Raw genomic sequence first — 20849 nt, 5'->3', positions numbered from 1 at the left:
TTAAAAAACAAAAAGCTAACTCTACTTGGAAGAGAGTCTTCTACTAATAAACCTTCAAACACTTGAACACATCACTGACTCCATGGGATTCAAGGTAAACAGCTACATGATACCATCTCAATTTTTCCTTTTATAACACGACTCTTTACATTGACACTGTCCAAAACAGTAACCACTAGTCATACAAGATCACTTACACTAACTAAAATGAAATGAGAAATTCAATTTCTTTGTCACGCTCACCAGTTTTTAGTAAGGTACTCTCAAGTGCTCAGCAGCCACGCGTGGCTAGTGCCTCCTGATTGGACAGTACAAAATAGAACATTTCCACCTTCCCAGAGAGTTAAATGGTTTCCCAACATTCAATACTCAACAGTGCTTTGAGATCCTTGGAAATTATATATGAAAGGAAAGATGCACTGCTAACATTTTAAACCTGAGACACATTTAAATCAAGTTTGTCTTAACCCTTTGGAAAATCTTCTGCGTGTTCCGGGTGGCCACGAGGCATACAGGTACAGCATCCTCCCCGTCCCTCACCACCCCGCCACGTCCAGAAGCTAAGCTAGTTAGGGCCTTCTAATTACCATAACCACCAAGTGCATTTTATTATATTTTTTGCCTCAAATGTGGACACCCCAGTTGTAATCCTACTTCTAACAGACTTCCCCTTTATCTGGACAAGTCACTTAACCTCTCTCTGCTTCAGTTTCAAGTAGAACAATGCTTCTTACCCTCTTAGGGTTTGCAAGTTTTAATGAATGCGTGGGAAATGCTTGGAGGATAAAAAGCATTCTAAGTGTTCCTATTATTCCCATGAAAAACAAGGATTCAAGCCAAACTGATACTCTCCTGACACAGGTGAGCCTGAAATTAAACAGAGCCTCAGACCTCAAAAGGGCAGTGTTCAGGTGGCTCCTTAGATCCCTAGGAGAATAGATCTGTGTTGATATCAATCTAGAATTCAGAGAACAGATACCTGACCCAATGCCAAATGAGAAAATCAGCACTTGCAGCGAAGCCAAAATGTATGGCCGACTTAACCCTCCAAGCCTGCAGTCATCGGCCCATGGTTCCGATTCTCCCACTGCCCCAAATATAACCCACCAATGTTATAGATCAGCCCTGGGCGGTTTCCTTGCTGGATGACTCTCAAAGCTCGGACACCACTACCACCATCCAGTGAGAAGCCCTGACACCAGCCCGGCATGCCTTCAGGATGAATCCCCCTTCCGATTCTCATCGTGCAGCTGTGGAGCAGAAAAGCAAAGATGTATACATTCGTCCATAAGAAAGTCTTATCTACCTGTTCTAATCAGGAAGCACTGCTGTGGCTATCAGCCAAAATTAGAACTCTAATACTGACTCTTCCACATTCTCATGTGATTCCCAAACACAGAAAGGCAATTAATCAGTGGTCAAAACTCTATCTTAGAGGTAGCCACAGTTCAATAATGTGTAAAAATGTACTGACCTCCACAACTAAATGCTTTAGGAGAAAACATTATGATTCTGTGAGCATAAGACAGGAGGAAAATGCTACGGTATCTGAAAAACAAAGATTCAAAGCAAACTGATATTTTCCTGACTCCGAAATACCCTGAACATATGAGAGAAGTATATACAGAAGATGCAGCTAGTGGTACACTCTTTCAAGGGCCTGGTACTATTGTAACAGCAAAGCACCATTTAGTTGGTCAGCGTCCTGTCACGGATCCTGGAAACATAATTCCTGAATGTGTGTTCCAGCTCTACCACTAACAGGCAATGTAACCTTGGGTGGGTAACTCTTTCTGAGCCTCAGTTTCCTCATGTAAAAACGAAACAAGGGGCTTCCCTGGTGGCGCAGTGGTTGAGAGTCCGCCTGCCGATGCAGGGGACACGGGTTCGTGCCTCAGTCCGGGAAGATCCCACATGCCGCGGACCGGCTGGGCCCGTGAGCCATGGCCGCTGGGCCTGTGCTCCGCAACGGGAGAGGCCACAGCAGTGAGAGGCCCACGTACCACACACACACAAAAAAAACACACAAAAAAAACCAAAACAAGATTCCCTGTGCTGCCTAATCTACTGAAATGTTGGGAGAATCAAATGAGATAGTCTATGTGGAAATGCTTTGGGGACTGTGAATTCCGTACACAAAACAAACTGTGTTTCAAACGTCAAGTCCTGGATGCTGACCACGTCAAGTGGCTATTTGTGGCCAGCACCCTGGTCAATCCTCTCCAGACTCCAGCAGCAGCCCAGAGTCCAGCCCTCCCTGGTAGATGCATCTGTATCCACTGTACTTAAGGAGCAAGTACTACTCCTTAAGCCCTCCTGTAAGTTTGCAGCACATTTCTACAGATAATGGGGTATGGAATATTAGCAGTATCAGATACACTTAAGTATTTTTGGATTAAGGCTATAAATCAGAAGACCCCTGTAAAAAGAAGAATGCCAAAACCAAGAACAAACGTGAATTAATGCTCTGCATGCAACGAGTGCTTTGAGATCTTGAAATGGCACATTTTATTTCAACAGAAAAAGAGATGGATTTCAAAACCTTACAAAAAAGGACCTGGACTAGATTAATAGGGTGGAGGCTCTACCAAAGGGCCATCCATCTCCCCTCTGAAGTCAGCTCCTCTGCCTGCTCTGAGAGCTTCCAGGGGAGAGAGACCGTGCAGAGAAGAGAACGTGTGGGTCTCTCTCCATCAGCAGAGTTATGAATAGAACTACTTCAATACACGGAAAATAAGACTGGCTTTCATTATAAACCAACCAAATGGTTTATTTTCAATATCGAGTAACACAGAAATTAGATCTGAAAAAATCCCATTAAGTCATGGTCCTGTCCCCCTGCCAAGTCAGGACTGTTATCTAGAGTATATTTCTACTTACACGGATCTACTAGAGCCTTTGCTAATTTCTCCCTTCCCTGGGAGCTTACTTCCCCTTCCCGTAGATGACTGCACTCACAGGCTTGGCTGCTCTTTGTCAGCGTAGCAGAACAAGAGAGGGCTCAGGCTCCGGGCCAGCTCATGCTCTTCAAACTGGCCTGCAGCATCCATTCTTGCATTGTCCTGTCTGAAGATCAGCGGGAGCCCTTTAGGAAGGAGGGGGAAAGTTTATATCAGTCCCAGCCGGTGTACCCAGGACACATACAAATAATAAAAGGAAAAAAATCACCAAGGGGGAAAATGGTGAAAACTGAATTTATTTGGTGGGCTTGCTCAGTCGTTGTCCAAAAGGCCAGTCTTGACCATGATTAAGCACTTCTTATGGAAACAGGAAAGCGAGTTTAGCAGCTTATACTGCTGAGGTAATCTGTTTGCATTGGCTCCATTTAGTTAGCTGAGCAGATAAATCTGAATTCCCACGACCAACTCCGAAGGCCTACTTGAGCATCCTCTGTACATACCTGTTTTGTTAATCAACCAATACGGAGCCGAAATGAAGATCTTTAAAGATCCTTCTGCTCGACACACGATCCGGATAGTGAGGTTCAGCTGCCGCCGGTTGATGTCATAGAGCCTCATTCTTACCATATAGTTTTGGGTTCCAGATGGAATAAGCAATTCTTTACAGAGTGGAAAATTTTCCAATGACACCCCTAAAGAAGATACAAGCTATTGTCTTTCAGAGTTCTCACTTTAGTTTGTCAAAACAGTCCACAGCCAAACTGAATTGGATTGCTCTGGAAAAATCAATAACCACGTATTCAACAGGCAAAAATCTCATTAGAATAGCCATCTTCCTTTAGCTGGGATGAGAATAAATACGGTCTAGAAGTCACACTAGGGAGTCTGAACTGCATAATAATTCGAAGAATGAAAGTACCCAAAGGTTATCAATAACAGCTCTGGTATTAAGAGTTTACTATACCTCAGGCCTTCAGCTGGGTGCCTGAAACCCAGTAAAGGCAAGTAGAGAGTAAGAGTTAAGGTTTTCTGCAGCCTCCCTGCCTGGCTTCAAATTCCCAGTCTGTCCTCACAGCTGCATGATGTGTGGCAAGCCATTTAACCTCACTGTGTCCATCTGCCAAATGGGGATAATAACAGTATCTACTGCTCGGGCTTCTTATTAAAAGTGACGATCCACAGGGAGCATGAGTGTGAAGATGAGGAGTGCTTGGTGTGCATGCAGTGATGAGGGGGGTGGGGGCAGGACATTCCCATTCCATACAGGGACTCAACAAATATTTGTTGAAGAAATAATAAATGTCAGGACAAAGACCTATTTTCTTTAAAACAGACAACCAGAATTGCACTGTTTTTCTTTTCTAAATTAAGCTCAAGGATTTACATATTCAAAAATGTAAGCTTATCACTGGGGGACACATTGCTGAAGTTCAGTGAGTTTCAGGATCCTCATCAGTAAAATGGGGAAAACAGCTGTCCCTCTGCCTGAAACATCCATTGTTGTGAAGATCAAATGAGATGATGTTATGGAATCACAAAACTGTGAAAAGGTAAATATCTAAGTCCTTATTATTTCAACATGTCTACAACAGCCTTAAAGAAAACTTACTTCCTGTCCCAAATCCAGAAGTACCTTGTTGCTACATGTGCTACAAATATGATAATGACCCCCCTCCCTTGACTTCATTCATCCCTACAAATGAAATTACTTGATACATTAACTATTCCAAACCTCAATGTCTTTGTCAGTAAAATGGGACAAATAACTATTGCTGTAAGGATTATATAAGATCAAGTATATGAAGGTATTTGACATACTGCCTGAAGTACACAGTACATGCTTACCTAACGTTTTTCCCTTTCGTGAAAAGAGAAGAGACGTATGATTTTGCTCATTCTGCAGCTGGTAAAAAGCACCGTTTGAAAAGATGAAATGACTTCCTTTACTCCCACATCCAGTGAGCAACATTAAGAAAAAAGGCTGTGTTGGGGCTTCCCTGGTGGTGCAGTGGTTAAGAATCCGCCTGCCAATGCAGGGGACAAGGGTTTGAGCCCTGGACCAAGAGGATCCCACATGCCATGGAGCAACTGGGCCTGTGCACCACAACTGCTGAGCCTGCGCTCTGGAGCCCACAAGCCACAACTACTGAGCTCTCATGCCACAGCTACTGAAGGCTGCGTACCTAGATCCTGTGCTCTGCCGCAGGAGAGGCCACCGCAATGAGAAGCCCACGCACCGCAACGAGGAGTGGCCCCCGATCACCATAACTAGAGAAAGCCCGTGTGCACAGCAGCGAAGACCCAATGCAGCCAAAAATATAAATAAATAAATTTATTTAAAAAAAAAAAAAAGGCTGTGTTGAGTGCTTGCTCTGTAAATCTTTTAGTTTTGTTCGGGTTTTTTGTTTCGATGATTTTCTACATTAGAAGTTTTGCTTTTCTTTTTTTAACTGCATAAATCCTTTGAGCTGGCTTATTGAGGTATTATATGTGCTACAATTTCTCTAAAACTTTCCCAAATAGTCATAAAATATCCACTGACACGTTCACGGAATTATTACAGATAATTATTTGACTACATCCTTACCCAGTTCAATGTTCTGGGAGGTATCAGCTGTGTGGAGAGCCACCTCCTTGCCAGGTTTCAGTGTCCCATTAATGGGCATTCCTTTAACATAAAAATCAAGTTCACAAGGTAGCAAGTTGCAGATTACCACTGTCGGCAGGAGATATATGGTATGCCCAGGCTGTCTGAAAATCTGTTTTGCACTGTCAGAAAATATGTTGGAGGGCATGTAATCTGGATAATTCTCTTTCTTTATGGCCACACAAAACCTAGGATGACAAAATGGCGTAAAAGTCATCAGCTTGAATGAAGAGCTTGAATTTTTTTCTCCTTAGCTAAGTATGAGACAGGATTACATTAAAATGGCACAATAATTTAGTAAGATATTTGCAGTTTTCAATCCAAACACATTCACTAAGGCATAATCAAATGACAATAAAACGTACAGATTTTAAATGTTCTGATGAATTTTGACAATTATAGACACCTCTACAACCATAACCCAAAACCAATTACAGAATATTTCTCTCACTCCAGAAAGTTCCCTCATATCCCTTTCCAATCAATATCCTCTCCCATCATTCGAGCAACCACTTTCTGATTTATCATTATAAATTAGTTGTGGCTGTTCTTGAACTGCATATAAATGGAATGATACAATATGTACAACTCTTTTGTCTGGGTGTTTTTTTTGCATAACATTAAGTTTCAACAACATTCAGCCATGCTGTTGTATGCATCAGTATTTCATATGGCAATGTGTGAATATACCATTTTTTAAAAATTCATTATCCTGTTGATAACCAATTGGGTGGTATCTGCAGATCAATCTAGCGAGAATGGAAATCCTAACAATACGTGAGTCTTCCAATCTGTGAACGTGGTTATATCTTTCCACTTAGTTATTAGGTTTTCTTTAATATCACTCAGCAACGTTTTGTAATTTTTAGGGTAAAAGACTGGTACATCATTCCTTAGACTGATTCCTGAATAATTAAATTTTTTTTGGTGGTATTGTAAACGGTGTTTTTAAATCACATTTTTCAATTGTTCATGGCTAGAATATAGCATATAATTATTGATTTCTATAGGTTGATCTTGAACCCTAAAATCTTGATAAATTTATTAGGTCTCATGCTTTTTTTAAAAAAAATTTATCAATTTTCAAATGTTAAGCTAATCTTAACTGGGATAAACCACACTTGCTGGAAGCTATTTGGTAGTATTTCGTCAAGAATTTTTGCATCTCTTCATGGGGGAATACTGGTTTGTAGCTTTCTTTTTTTGATAGTAATTGTATCAGTTTTGGTATCAGGGATATGCTGGCCTCATAAAATGAGTCAGAACTATTCCCTCCTCCCCTACTTTCTGAAAGCGTCTGCAAAAAGCTGGTATGATTTTCTCCTTAAACATCTGGTAGAATTCACTAATGAAGTTATATGGTCCTAGAATGTTCTTTGAGTAAAGGTATTTTATTATAAAATAAATTTCTTTAATAGATATTGGGCCATTTGGATTTTTTGTTTCTTCTTTGTATTACTTTTGGTAATCTGTGTTTTTCAAGAAATTTGTCATTCCAGTGTGGAATTTATTTGTATAAAATTGGTCATACATCTCCTTTTAATCCTTTTAATATCTGCAGGATCTATAATAATTCTCCATTTTTCATTCCTTATACGCTAATTTGGGTCTTCTCGCTTTTCATCATGATTGGTCTTATTAGAGGTTTATCAAATTTATGAATCCTTTCAAAAAGCCAGTTTTGACATTGTCGATTTTTCCTACTGTTTGTTTTCTACTTCATTGATTTCCATACTTATTTTCTTTTTCTCTTCCTGTTTCTATGTGTTTAATTTATTCTTCTACCTTAAGGTAGAAGTTTACATCAGTGATTTTACATCTTCCTTATTTTCTAATGCGAGCATTAAAAGCTATGCATTTCCCTTTAGAACTGCTTTTGCTGCAACTCCTACATTTTAATATGTCCCGTTTTTATTATTATTCACTTTGAAATATTTCCTTTGTGATGTCTTTTTGACCATGGGTTGTTTAGAAATGTATTGTTTAATTTTCAAGTATTTGGGGGTCTTGTAAGCATCTTCTTGTTTTGGTTTCCAGTTTAATACTATTACAATGGTGAAATACATTGTGTAGGGTTTCAATTCTTTAATATTTATTGATCTTATGGCCCAGTAGATGGTCTCTCCTGATGAATGTTCCACACATACTTGAAATGAATGTGCAATCTGGAATTGTTGGTTACAGTGCTTTATAAATGCCCACTGTGACAAGCTGGTTGACAGCATTGTTCAAATCCGCTTACGTGTTTATTGTTTTTGTTGGTTTGTTTTATAAATTACTAACAGGGAAGTGTTAAAGTCACCGATTTTGTCTGTGTATTTATCTGTTTCTCCCTTTAGTCTGTCAACAACTGGCAAATCTCAATAAAGGGTACAGTGGAATTATTTACAGTCTTCTTCTACTCCTCTGTAAGTTTAACTAAGTGGATGCCTGTTTTTGCTATAAAGGAAACTAAAGCTGATCATCTCTAATCTAAATAAGTTTAAAGTCTAAGTTTAGAAGGATCTAACAATAGCAATCCAGTATTTTTTCTAACATGTGAATTTAGTAACATATTACTTGCACTCTTCAGAAGAGGAGACAGGAGTCTAAATGACAATATAATTTTGTCAGAGTCCCCATGAAAAGTCAGCACTAGGTGCATGAACCTTCACCCAAATTCCTTTGAGTCATTTGAAAAACTCCCAACCCCAGGATTTTGCTTCCCGATTTAGGAATGGGAACTGGTCATCGTTTTTTCTTCCCTCCCTACATGTCTTCTCTTTATGCTGATGCAGACACACCAGTTTCTAATCGTATATGTGTGAGTAATGGGTTTGTGACTGTTTCTTCCATAAATATCAGATAAGTAACTGCCACGCTCCCGCCCACGGTTAACCCATGAATTCGTACGAACCTAACACTTAGGGAATAAAAGGACTTAAGGAGTAAGAACCTTAGGGCTTTAAATAAGCACAACTGAATCACTAAGGGTCCTTAGAGAAAGAATGAAGAAAAAATGGTAAAATATACATGTCACTGCTGTGCCACACATACCTGAAGAAGCGGCTTTTTTCCGCATCCATAGAGTGGCACTCTCGTTTGCTGCTACTAACCTCTGTAGTCTTCACTACATTGGTCCAGTGAATAGGAGCCTTACAGAAAAACACACCCAGTCCTTTGGGCCGGGCCTGCAGCCGCCAAGAAGTGAGGTGTAAAGGCACGGCAAATGAATCACCTGGCATGATGGCGGGAAGGACCACGGGCTCTGCCACAGAAACACGGGTTAGCAGTTTCAGGAGTGGTTGCCCACCCCAAAGTCCATCTAGGGTAAAAGAAGGACAAGGTCAAAACTTACTGTCTGGAGCTGATGGGCTGTCCAGTCTTAGTTCCATTGGCGTCTCAAGTCTGTTCTTCACAATGAGGGCTGATCGGACAGTGATCACTTTCCGAGCACTGCCTTCCATGGTCACTGCAAAGACGACCCGGACAGGTGGGAGTGAAGAGAACTGTGAAAAAGAGAAAAGTAATAAAGAGTTTAGCTGTGCTTTTGAAAAACATACAGAATACAATAATACCGACCAGAATGCCTACATCTAAAGCATCTTATTATTACTATAGCTCTTCAGTGAAATGAGTCATTAAGCCCTAAAACCACTCCACTTTAATAGGAGTGAATACCCTCTTAATACTCACTACAGTAACAGCCAATTCTAAAGAGTTGTTTGTACTAGTACGCCTTTCACAGGAAAAATAACTTTTTTTTCTAAATGTCATAAAATTTACTCGATACGCCCATACACTATTTGTTGACATGCCTATAAAAAAACCCAACATTTGTATATCAAAGAACTTTAAAAACAAACTTCTTCTTCACAATAATTTTCTAAGTTCTGTTCAGTAATCACTCTTTTTCTGAACACCAAGAAACTCAAGATAATGGAGAGAAATCATTTATTTATGGTCTTGGTTGGATGCAGCCACTACTTTCTTTTTGCATATGTTCATTCACATACTCAAAACACATTCTGTACTGCTACCATGTGCCAGGAATTTAGCAATTTTTTTAAGTATAAAATTCCACATTAGGCATACCAAAGAGAAGGTTTCTAAAGCTATTATTCTGTGTATCCAGAACATACTGATAGTGCTTGTTGATGGGAGAAACAAATGACACGACATCCAGGCTTCCCATACTGCCAGTTGTTTTCATTAAAGCAAACAGTATGTGAAAACCAACCTAATAAACAATCAAATGACAAGCTCCATGTTTTGAACCAAACTTTCTAGAAAGTCCTAATGAAAAGGCAAAGTACAGTCTTCTAGGGTGTTATTAGAGGGACACAATCATCACCAAAGCTTCCAGTGACCCAGTCCAGTAAAGCCCCAGGAGAGCCAAGGCCCAATAACAGTTGTTTTAAATCTTGATCTTGTTGCCTCTATGCTTATCTGAAATTTCATATTTTAAAACTTACTAGCCTCAGGGAAAAGAAATTATAAGCAAAAACCTCAAAAAAGCATTTTAATGTCATCCTGTGGTGATGTTCCAAAAATCAGATGAGGGAAGAAAAAAATCTATTTTTCATTCTTAGTTATTTTCATGACCTTTGGGCCAAAACCTATAAAATATGTATAGCCATACAAAGGTTAATTTATATTTAACTTGGAGAGAAAAGGAGATCTTGGACTAAAACATTTGCCTTTTGTTCTCCTTCCCTGTAATATTCAGTCTCACATACTAAGTTAGGTGAAAACATTTTCTTGCAAGTTCTTGTAAAAGGAAGGAAATATTAATAGAAAAGGAAAAAGGTCCAGTGGTCATCAAGAACTATGTGTGTAAACACAGTGACACAGGAAAATCATACTCACATAAACCTGGGGATGGATAATATTTGTCCTACTGCTTGGGCTACCAATCTAAGAAAGATTCCAAAAGTCAGAGATTCAGTACAGACCTAAGATAACAGGCATCGTTAAATTCAATGACAATATAAGTTGCTTGAAAAGGTGGTTTTATAAATACTCTTAGGTAAAGTATGTTCTACTATGAAAAGAAAACATCTTGGAAAAAATGGGAACAGCAATATTCATTTTACAACCATTCAGGATATACAAAATTTCTCCAGAATGCATCAATAAATAGAAAGGTATCTCCGGGGGGGAATTAGTCCTTTTATTACTGACATGAACTTAGGCAGAAAAGTAACTTCGAAAGAAAGTTTCTTTTTCTAAGAAACTTGGGGCACAAGAGAAGAACAATGAAAAGAACAGTGTCCTCCAAGAATATATTTCATGAAGCAGCAAGCATGAGGAAGGCTACAATATCTCTGCAAATCTGTGCTTTCCTATTTATCACTGGCTACTCAAAACTGAGCACAGTTACCCCATGAGTATCTGGCAAGAGCACCCGTGGTGGTCATATCAGCTAGGATGTCAGCCTCTGCCTGCACATTCTAGTCAGGGATGCCACATTCCCCAAGGCTGGCCCTCCAACCCCTAGAACTATAGGCTGGGGTAAAATCAGGGCAAGGGTGTGTGAGAGGATGCATGACCAGAAAATAAACAACAGTGGACATCTATCTTTATGCCGGAGAGGAGAATTTGGAGACACGGAGCTAGAAGCATCAAGAAGCAGCATTATAAAAGCGTAAAGAAGACAGTGTATAAAGGAAGCATAACAATATGTGAAATAAAGCCAATATATGTTTGGCAAACTCGCAAATTGCCGGTTGGCCCGGGTGAGTATAAAATGGATCTACACAGGTTGGATAATATGTGTTCGTGCCAATCTTAGATCTTGTTTCTCTACTAAAGCTAACCATTGGCTGGCTTATCTACATAGTGATTACCAATGCCTATGACTGACCCAAATAATCTTGGGTATTCCTCCTGGGCTAGGAAAAATGAAGAACAAGAAAATGTCACTAGAGCAAGGCTACTACAGGCCTGTCTGACGGCCTGGCTTTAAGGGGGTGTGGCTAGGGCACAATCCTGCCACTGAACACGCTTTCCACAGCCGCGCACCGTAGAGGAAGAGGAATTCTTATCTGGCGCAGCGTATCGGAAAAAGGTCCCGACTTTGTCCACTGACACTGGGCTCACTTGCTCCCAGCCATTCACTCTCACTTGCAGTTGATGGATCCGGAGGTCATGGGTGTGTCTGTCAGGCAGAACACAAAAAAAGACATTAAGCACAATCCTATCCAGGGAAGAGAAGTAGAAGCAGAGCCTGAAATCGGATTTACTATATAATGACATAAAAACCCAGTTGTCTAAATAAACCTTTCGGTGATTACCTAATGCAAGGGAAATCAAGAGGATATTTTAACTGAGTCTCACACTTAAAACAAAGCTGCAAGATCTATAAAGCCTGAGCAAGAGTGGCATCTGCCCTCCCTTTATACAAACCACGTGAATCCTGTGAACTAGCTCAGGTCTGTCCCCCACCGACCCCTACCTCAAACTTTATGAAATGACATCAGCTACAAGTGGTTCAGTGGGGTAGCAGAAATGCTCTGCTAGCAATTTAATCACACAACCATACTCTTGGAAATGCCTAAAATGACATTTTCTCTTGGTTCTTTTGTGGAATCTCCTGCTTCTCTCAGAACCACACTCAGTCGTTGGGCTTTGGTCCTACAAGACTACAGACACGGTAACGAGAGACGGAGCCCGCAGAGTTTCCAGACTGAAGTGCGCAGCTGAAACTGCAGTAGAAGGCAGTGGGCAGGACAGGAGGAACAGGAGGAAACTGCACATTTAATTCTATTTTTAGATTTTGCCTAATTCAAGCCAGAAGCCTGAAATAGGGAAGTGGATTTGAGGCTGACAGGAAGGAAAGTGGGGAGGGAGGCAGGGTGTGGGGGACAGAATGCCAAAGGGGAAAACACCAGAGAAGGCATTTATTTCGATGAATTCAAGCAGGCAGGTGGGACTTGAAATGGGTTACAAAACATAGAAACTAAAACAGAAATGACAAAAAGGCCAAACCCCTTCTGATACAACAGAGGCAGTGCTTATTAAGAACTACAGTGAACAGTTCTATAATTTAGCTTCTCCAGGAACCTTGTAGAACAGAAAAATGCTCTCACCACTCATCCCTGGAAATTCTAATGTGGCTTCCAGGTACATGTGCCCAGCACAGTCACTTTTTTTTTTAACTATTTTTTTTGCTGAAAATCACTGGAGGCCCTCAAGTTCAGAACTCGTGCCGCTAGGGAGTAATGTGCGCCGGTGCAGAGCTATACAGAAGGAAGAAGTGTTTGAGGAGCAGGTTTGCACACAAAGAATTAAAGCACCATGAACGCATGTGACCACAGAAGGCTGAAGCCAATCTCTGAAATGTGAGATAATGAGGCTCAAACACTAAAATCTTAACCTATTCGTTATCCACTGGACAGCCCTTCCACTTAAAAATGCGTGCATATAAAAGAACATTCTCCTACATATTTTATGATCTCTCAGTAACTAGACACAACGTTCTTTCACATTTATTCTCGTCCTCTGGCTGGCGATTTTGAGTGCATCAGTGAGCAGTCTCCCTAGGTGAGTCATTCTCTCCTCCTTAGAATCAGAGTATCTTATCATTATTGGCTCTGCTTCCTGAAACCATCTGCCTGCTAAAAGTGTTGTGGCATATGTGTATCTTAAAATTGAAATCAACATGCTCTGATAACCTTTTAATAATACCATGTCACCACTCCATCATGCAATGAACCGGAGGGTTATGATCTGTCTAGGCTTCAACCGAATTAGTTACATGGAACACACCAGTTATCACCTCACATGTCAAATAAAGGGATGATTAATGGAAAGAAGTGTATTTCCAAGATGGTCATTATATTTTTTAAAAGGAAACACTGATTTCCTAAATAGCTTTTAAAAATAAAACATTAAAGTCATTAACAAAGGAAAGTGAAAAGGCAAAACACTAGAGACAATTATTTTTTTCTTTTTTTTGAGGCAAAGAGTAAACCATGCTTTACCTGTGCCTTAGCTTTCCTCTTGCTTCAAATTCAAAGGGAATCTCTTCACCCGTGAGGACTTCCCGCCACTCGCTAACATTGTGAGCATCGTCAAGAAATGTTCCATTCCCTTCTGGAACCACCCCTGGACTCCCGCTGTGAGACAGTGCAGCCCTGGAACGAAATCAGACAATACCAGCTAGTCCCCCTTTCTCTCCACCTCCCTCTCACACAGCTCAGGGCTGGAAGCAGAAACCCTCCCAGAACACAACTCACAGACATAACGCCGCATAACCTGGCTGTAAAAGAGGACCTAAAAGGTCAGTAACTCAAGTTATCTTCATGATCGATCAAAACTTCATGACCGAAACTTTAGAAAGAGCTAAAAGCTATCACTGCATAGTCACCTGCCACCAGCAGCAGAGTCTGGTACACCGAGGGTGATGTAAACTAGTCATGACTTTTAACTGTAGTATTTAAGTGACTATCTAGAATTTAACAGACCTGAATTGTTTTTAAAAAACAAAGATGTCTCCTCTAGAGCATTCTCATACTTGGTGGAGGTGGGAGAAATATGGTCTCAAATCAGCTGATTCTGTTACTCATTTCATACACTTTATTACCTACACTGGAAAGATCAGCCTGCATTTGGCAAGTTGAGCCAAGGTCTAAGCAGGCAGAAAGTTGTAAGAGAACGTTCTCACTTGGCTTAGGTAGACTCTCATTTGTTCTCCTAACTCCATCCAGTTCCATCTGGACTCCAGTGCGTTTTAGGTTTGGAAGATAATTCGGGGTGGGGGGGGAGGGGATATGAGAGGTGTTTTCAAGCCCTTGTGGAAGAAAAATGGGCAAAACATTTGGCTTAATAACCATATACAGCTTGTTTTAAAAGGGGGAGTAGAATGGGGGCCGAGGAGAAAGGGTGGAATGACTTTTGTTTCACATCCTTAATTTGCTCAACTTTTACTTTAAAAACAAATGGATACCAGGATCAAGATCACAATTTGGATACTTCAGACTCAAGACCTGCTTCTCTGACTACAGACTCTACATAGAACCAGAACCTCCAACGTAGACCTCAGCAAGACAGCAAGCTATTGATTCAAATACCATCAATCCCAAGAGCCTCAGGGTGGCCCCACCTTACTCTGCTGGGCTGGTACACAGGAGCCTTTGGTGGCAGAGATGGCTCTAGGTGACAGATTCAGTGTTCCTTACCTGGTGGGCGTGGTAGTCAGGGTGGCAAACCACAAAGTGCAGCCCGTGTGATTCCTCAGAGCAAAAGGGACGAATGGCTGCCGGCGTTTTGGGGCCTTCATCTCTGCTGTGAGCAAACAGAAGGCCGTCAGCATGTGCCCTGGCCCGTGCAGCAGACACCCTCCCCATACCTGGAGACAGTGCCCAAAATTGTCTCTGCGCAAAGGAGCTGAAGGTGGAGAGGAAAAAAAGGAACCGCCACAGGTGTGCTGACAGGCCAAGTGGGATGTCTCCATGTATTCTGCCGCCTGCTACGAGATGACTCGGTCCCCCCGACAACTGACTGTGATGTGTCACGACTCTCACCCCACAATTCTCCCACAACTCTTATGGGCCTTATCTCAGAAAAGGGCATCAGACCTAATACGGCTGGCATCAGGAAAGAAAGAGAAATGGATCCCCACTACTCCCAAGAAATACAGTCTAAATGGACAACCTAAATTGCGGCAAGATAGATCATGTGTACTTGTATCACTTTGTCCAAAACACTGGTACTTTAAGGAAGCCTCCTTTTATATAAGAGTTACACTTGAGTCATATTATGCATATTTTAACAAAATGAAAACATTCTTTCCTATTCTCTTATCTGAATAGTTGTGGGTTTTCCTCCCTGGAAGATCAAAAATATACTACCCCAAAGCTATTTAAATAAAATTTTGAGCTCATTTTTTTTTACACAGGTAACACCACCATCTGCTATCAGGCGGGGACTACGGAGACTACAAGAGGAGCGCAAAATATGATTTCCTTCACAAAACAGCTTCTCACCAGGGAAACTGGAAAGAAACACTGATCAATACAAGACTGTAAGTAATCAAATTCTAGGGAGACTGTGACCTGACTCTAAACACTGCAAGCAGTCAGAGGGGAGGCTGAGGAAGGCGCTCCGGTGCCCAGGCTGCCCGGGGGGCTGCCCGGGGACCCGCCCGCCGCAGAGGCCCCCGGCTCCTTCCAGGGTCTGCATTTCCTCTACTGGCCACACAAAGAAAGAGGGAGTGGCAGCAGGAACCACAAAGGAAGCAGCAACCCAGTGCCGGGAGCCTCCTGGCTGATGTGCTCAACAACACCACATGCCCCACCAACAGAAAAGGGCGAGGCCCAGTCTTACTGTGTGTCTGGCTTTAAAGCACAAAGACAGCCCGAGAAACACCGGGACCCAAATGGTCTGCAGCTGTGGAGAAAATGACATCTAGAGGTGACTGCAATCTCCAACTGAGAACACTATAGCAAAATTCAATTCGTCTTCCAGGACCGCATGTTTCCTGCCAGTGAAATGAAGAAGGCAAATTGCACCAGGGCCTGCCTCTCCCACTTCTCGAGAACAGCCACAGGGCCATATCATAAGTCAGCGTCATGTCTTTTAAAAAGTAATGACATTTTTGTTTTCCCTTTGTAGCTTCTCAAGTTTTCAGAAGTTAGTGCTCTGAACACTGCACAACAAGCCACTTCAGGTTAAGGCGAGTTCTGTCTTGGTAAGAACAACAGCTCAGGGATGTCTAAGTAAATGAGTGGTCTCCAGCGTGTTCCCACAATTCTGTGGTTAGCTTTCAGAGACACCCCAGATACATATAAAGATAATTTCTGCCTAGAATATGCCCATTTCTCACCCCAATGGCCTCACTTAGTTTCCAAGGTTTGCTTTAAAAAAAAAAAAATTAGTGTTCATCAAGTTGAACATTAAGGAGTAGCTGTGAGGCTGCGGACAAGAGCAGAGGGGGAGTAAAAAATTTAAGAGCTGTCAGCAGGGTAAACAGTGCTCACTGTGGCACCTTGAAAGGCACTTCCCTCTCCCTAAGCGAGAGCTGCTCTGCTTTATTACAGGAGATAAAGGGCCCAGAAGGAAAAGAAGCCAGATGTGCTTTCATATCCCACTGTGAGCCAGACTCAAAGTTTCCATTTGCAAATTAGATTTAAAAAGAACAGGTGGCACACGGCTTTGATCACATCGTAACACAGAATAAAGTGCTAGGAATCCATAGAAAGATATTCACGAGTGTATTGCTTTGGAATTAAGCAGCCTGGGTAGGCACACAGCTAAGGTCCCCAAGCTTCTTGTGTGGATTACACATACCAGCAGAGACCTCAGCAACCTGCCTCTCTGAGGATAAAAATACACGGAGTGCTCACAAATCCAAACTCAACACCAGAGGACAGATCTGACATCTTCCACACTAGGGTCCAAATCAACTGTGTACTTGCCTTGGGCACAGCACCAGAGAACAAAATCCCCAAGTCTGGACTTCCCTGGTGGCGCAGTGGTTAAGAATCCACCTGCCAACGCAGGGGACGTGGGTTCGAGCCCTGGTCCGGGAAGATCCCACATGCCACGGAGCAACTAAGCCCGTGTGCCACGAGTGCTGAGCCTGCGAGCCACAACTACTGAGCCCGCGTGCCACAACTACTGAAGCCCCTGCGCCTAGAGCCCGTGCTCTGCAACAAGAGAAGCCACCACAGTGAGAAGCCCGCGCACTGCAACGAAGAGTAGCCCCTGCTCGCCGCAACTAGAGAAAAGCCCACACACAACAAGGAAGACCCAATACAGTCAAAAATAAATTAATTAATAATTTTAGAAAAAACTTAAAAAAAAAAGAACTCCCCAAGTCCACCAAAGAGAACAGTATTCCCTGGTGGCCTCAGAAAACCTCCTCTAGCAACCAGACCTAATTGGTTCATAGGCTGAAAGAACCCCAAGCTCCTCATGTCCAAGTTCAGCTTAAATGGCTCCACCTGAGGAAATGTCTGCCCCTGCGGATTTGCTCCCCAGGGCAATGTGGCCATTATAAACAGTGCGGGTTCTTACGCTATGTAAGCAGCTCAGCCTATCAGAAAGGACCTGGCTTGTAAATCATGAGAAATAGATTAAAGTCCCAGGTCTGCTACTAGCCAGTCATGTGAATGGAGGCAAGTTACTTAGTTTCTCTGAGCTCCTGTCCCCGTGCTAAAAAGGAATGATGCTTCGCTTAGCCTGAAAGATGAAATAACAGATACAGAAAAGCTGAGAAGTATAAATCCATGGATCCTGGGCCTCGTGAGCCCTCCCCACGAACACCCATCCTGGTAAAACTTTCAGAAAAAAACCATAATACTACCCCCACACATTAAAATCCTTGTTCTGAACTCCTAGTAGAGGAAGCTCAAAAGGCCCTTTTTACAAAATAGACCATGACCCAGGACCTGGTGGTGTTAGCCAAGCATGAGCATAAATCATTCAAATTAAACTGCACTCCTTCAAACAAATGAAGAACTGAACACCTTGGGATTCTAATTCCTTGATGTTTACGATGTTTTCCCCTCGTATTTACTTACCAGTCAAGGAACCTTAAAGGATCAGAGATACAAACAAAGAACATTCTCTTTTCTACCTCCTAAGAACCTCAATTCATTTCTAAAGAAAAGATTTGTGTCTAAGCAATTATTTACCAGAAATTTTTTTTCTTAGCTCTATTCCTGATCTTTATAGCTCCTATTCCACGAGCCCCTTGCATTACCATAAGAATAACATTCACTGAGTATTCTATAAATAAAGACTGGTAGCACTGCTTGATGGAGGATGGTTTTCTTCCATTCATTTGCTTTTCAGTGTGAGACATCACCTCTAACTGACACTGGATGCTTCTGCATCATTCACTGTGAAGTTGATTCCATTTCCACTAAGGGTTAAAGCAGATGGAAGAGACAGAATAAGAATCAGCACATCACTTCCTTTTGATATAAGATGCCACTTTGTCCATTAGTTGGAAATGATCTCTCCTGTTACTAAAGCAAAGTATTCACAACTGGGTATACCCCCATTCAGGTCCCATATTCACGGAAAATCGATGTACAAGGCAGTTCTTAAAACAGGAAAATAAAGCAAGCCCTCGCTTGGCTATACTGTACCTCTAGCATAGATCTGGTGCTCTAGGTTAGTCAGACTGGCTGTACTCCTAGTTCTAAGGTAGACAAGGGGGAGGCCTGGTAGACAGGAGAGACAACGTTAGAGCATAAGAATCAATATAGTGAAAAAGAAGACATCTCCAGAACATAAGCACAAATAGAGTACAGTACAAAAATAGCAAGCATCATGCACTTACAGGCTCATTCCTTTAGTGACTACTGAGAGCTACAGAGGTACTTGACAAGGTGAGCAAGACAGTTTTTATGCTGGCTGTTAATGTGGAGGCTGTGCTAACAGAGCATGCTCCTTTTTTTTCTCAATCGGGGAAAGAAAATGTACTCACAGTCACTTGAACAGAATGACAAGCCTTTTGAGGATTTTTAATTTAAAGCATGTATGTTCTCACATGGCATAGAAAAGTTACCAAGAGCAATCAGTACAGATTTTAGTGGGAGTCGCTCCATTCCAATTGGAAAAGGCAGTAGCAGTAGAATGCTAATCCCCCACGGGTCTCAAAAACTCAAGGGAAAGAATCAGTCTGTGTTCCAAGTTTCAACAATCTCTTCTGAGAAGTTATCTCACGGTATTACTTATATTATACATTAAACATGGAAGCTTTTAGAATTTTTTTTTTTTTTTTGGTATTTCCACAAAATGTCCTTGAATACAAAACTAATGAACTAATAATTAAGGTGCCATACCACCCAGGTGTACTTGCAGAATCTCAGCCCTTCCTGAACAAAGCCAATAATTATGTCAAAAATGAGGCCATTATTTTCTTTCCCCTGCTAAAGGAACAGTAAGAAATCAGCAGCTCCCTTAGGCTGAATTTCATATTAAGAACCTCTAAGTCAAGGGCTCATTTTGAAGCTGGCCTGAATAAAATACACAAATTTGGGGGGAATGTGACTAAATATTCTTAAATAAGAGCTGAAGGTTTGTGATCAGTTCAACAAGATTCAAACCTCCTGACTTTCAAAACGAATGCCCAACAATTATTTTAGTAGGCCTAGTAAGAGAATACAATCCCATCTGCTATTCTACCATCCAAGAATTCTTAATAAGTAAAGAGGTTTGGAAATTTAGGTATGTTCGTGTATGCCTAATAAAAAAGATACATTACACCTTTATAAGCCTAAGTAACCATAAAGATGTGTAAGTAAATAAAAATCCAGATTTAATTTAGCAGGCATTTAACATAGATAAGGTAGCTTATTAACTATAAAAAAAAGAGGAGATGTTAAAATAAAGAGGGAGGGGAGCAGTGGGAGAGGGACAAAAGAAAACTCCTTCATCAGAATCCTGAAGATTTGGCCTTCCTAGTGTTTGCACTGAGTCTGGATTTAAGATCCCTCTGCATGAATAATGTTTTTAGAAACACATTCTCTAGGACCCATTACATATTACAAAGATTATTCAGAGTCTTCTGGGTAGACTACGTTACATTCTCTTGACACACAAATTGGGAAGGTTAGAGGAGGAGCCAGAATTGAAGCTGATGATATCTGAAAAGCCCTGGCTCCTAAGCAATGGCCTTGAGACTCAGAAGCAACAGCCTGGGAATACAGAGAGCAAGCAGAGCTGACGTGTCCTTGTCCCTCCTCCGAGAAGTACAAGGCAGATAGAAAGTCCATTTATACACCCTGAGGAGAGACGAACCAAATACTTCGTACACTAAGAAAATCCATCTTCCCATGACACGTTTGCAGACCAGATGGAACAGTTAAGTATTCATGAACTATGTGAAGTCCAGCCAAAACTCCCCAAAGAAACCACACTGAAAGAACTGGGGCTGAGTTGAATTTGGATGACAATGGCTTGTGGAACAACTAAGGACCACGCAGTTGGCCATCACAATCTCCCCAGCTCTGAGGAAATCAGAGCTCCATGGCGAAGCATTAAATAAGGAAAGAAAACATCGTTAACAGAGAACACACTGACTCCTCTTTCTTCAAGAGGCTGGGTATTCAATTCTCTTCTACCTTATAATACAGGGCCCCCCTTTAAACACTTGCTTCCACGTGGGAGCCGGCCCTCCCTCTCTTCAAGAATATATCCAACCTCTCTGTTTCTAGATTTACAAAACTGAAAAGATGTTCTTAAAGTCCAATCAATTAAAATGTTCTGATGAGTAAAACACAAACTGACCAATGGCCACTCCTGATGCATCTCCAGGTGCCCCAGTTCACGTGCCACATGACCAGAACTTAGGAATTGCATACTGC

General features: G+C 41.6%; 1 protein-coding gene across 5 annotated transcripts in view; it reads right to left on the bottom strand.

The window, feature by feature from the left end:
• The window catches only part of VPS13D (vacuolar protein sorting 13 homolog D), a 244518-nt gene that overhangs the window by 134794 nt on the left and 88875 nt on the right, over positions 1–20849 (bottom strand). For 4 of the 5 annotated variants that reach the window (XM_060014644.1, XM_060014636.1, XM_060014662.1 and 1 more), the window contains 10 exons: positions 14709–14814; positions 13512–13664; positions 11551–11686; positions 10396–10443; positions 8885–9035; positions 8584–8794; positions 5488–5735; positions 3401–3592; positions 2959–3085; positions 1108–1250 (listed from right to left, as the gene is read on the bottom strand). In XM_060014644.1, the coding sequence (XP_059870627.1) occupies positions 1108–1250; positions 2959–3085; positions 3401–3592; positions 5488–5735; positions 8584–8794; positions 8885–9035; positions 10396–10443; positions 11551–11686; positions 13512–13664; positions 14709–14814 (1515 nt within the window). The remainder of the gene's footprint in view (positions 1–1107; positions 1251–2958; positions 3086–3400; positions 3593–5487; positions 5736–8583; positions 8795–8884; positions 9036–10395; positions 10444–11550; positions 11687–13511; positions 13665–14708; positions 14815–20849) is intronic. The other variant, XM_069540755.1, reaches the window with a different exon arrangement.

This window comes from Delphinus delphis, chromosome 1 (assembly GCF_949987515.2).
Source record: "Delphinus delphis chromosome 1, mDelDel1.2, whole genome shotgun sequence".
Lineage (NCBI taxonomy): Eukaryota > Metazoa > Chordata > Mammalia > Artiodactyla > Delphinidae > Delphinus > Delphinus delphis.
The sequence above is the reverse complement of the archived record's forward strand: the minus strand, read 5'-3'. Positions and strand labels throughout refer to the sequence as shown.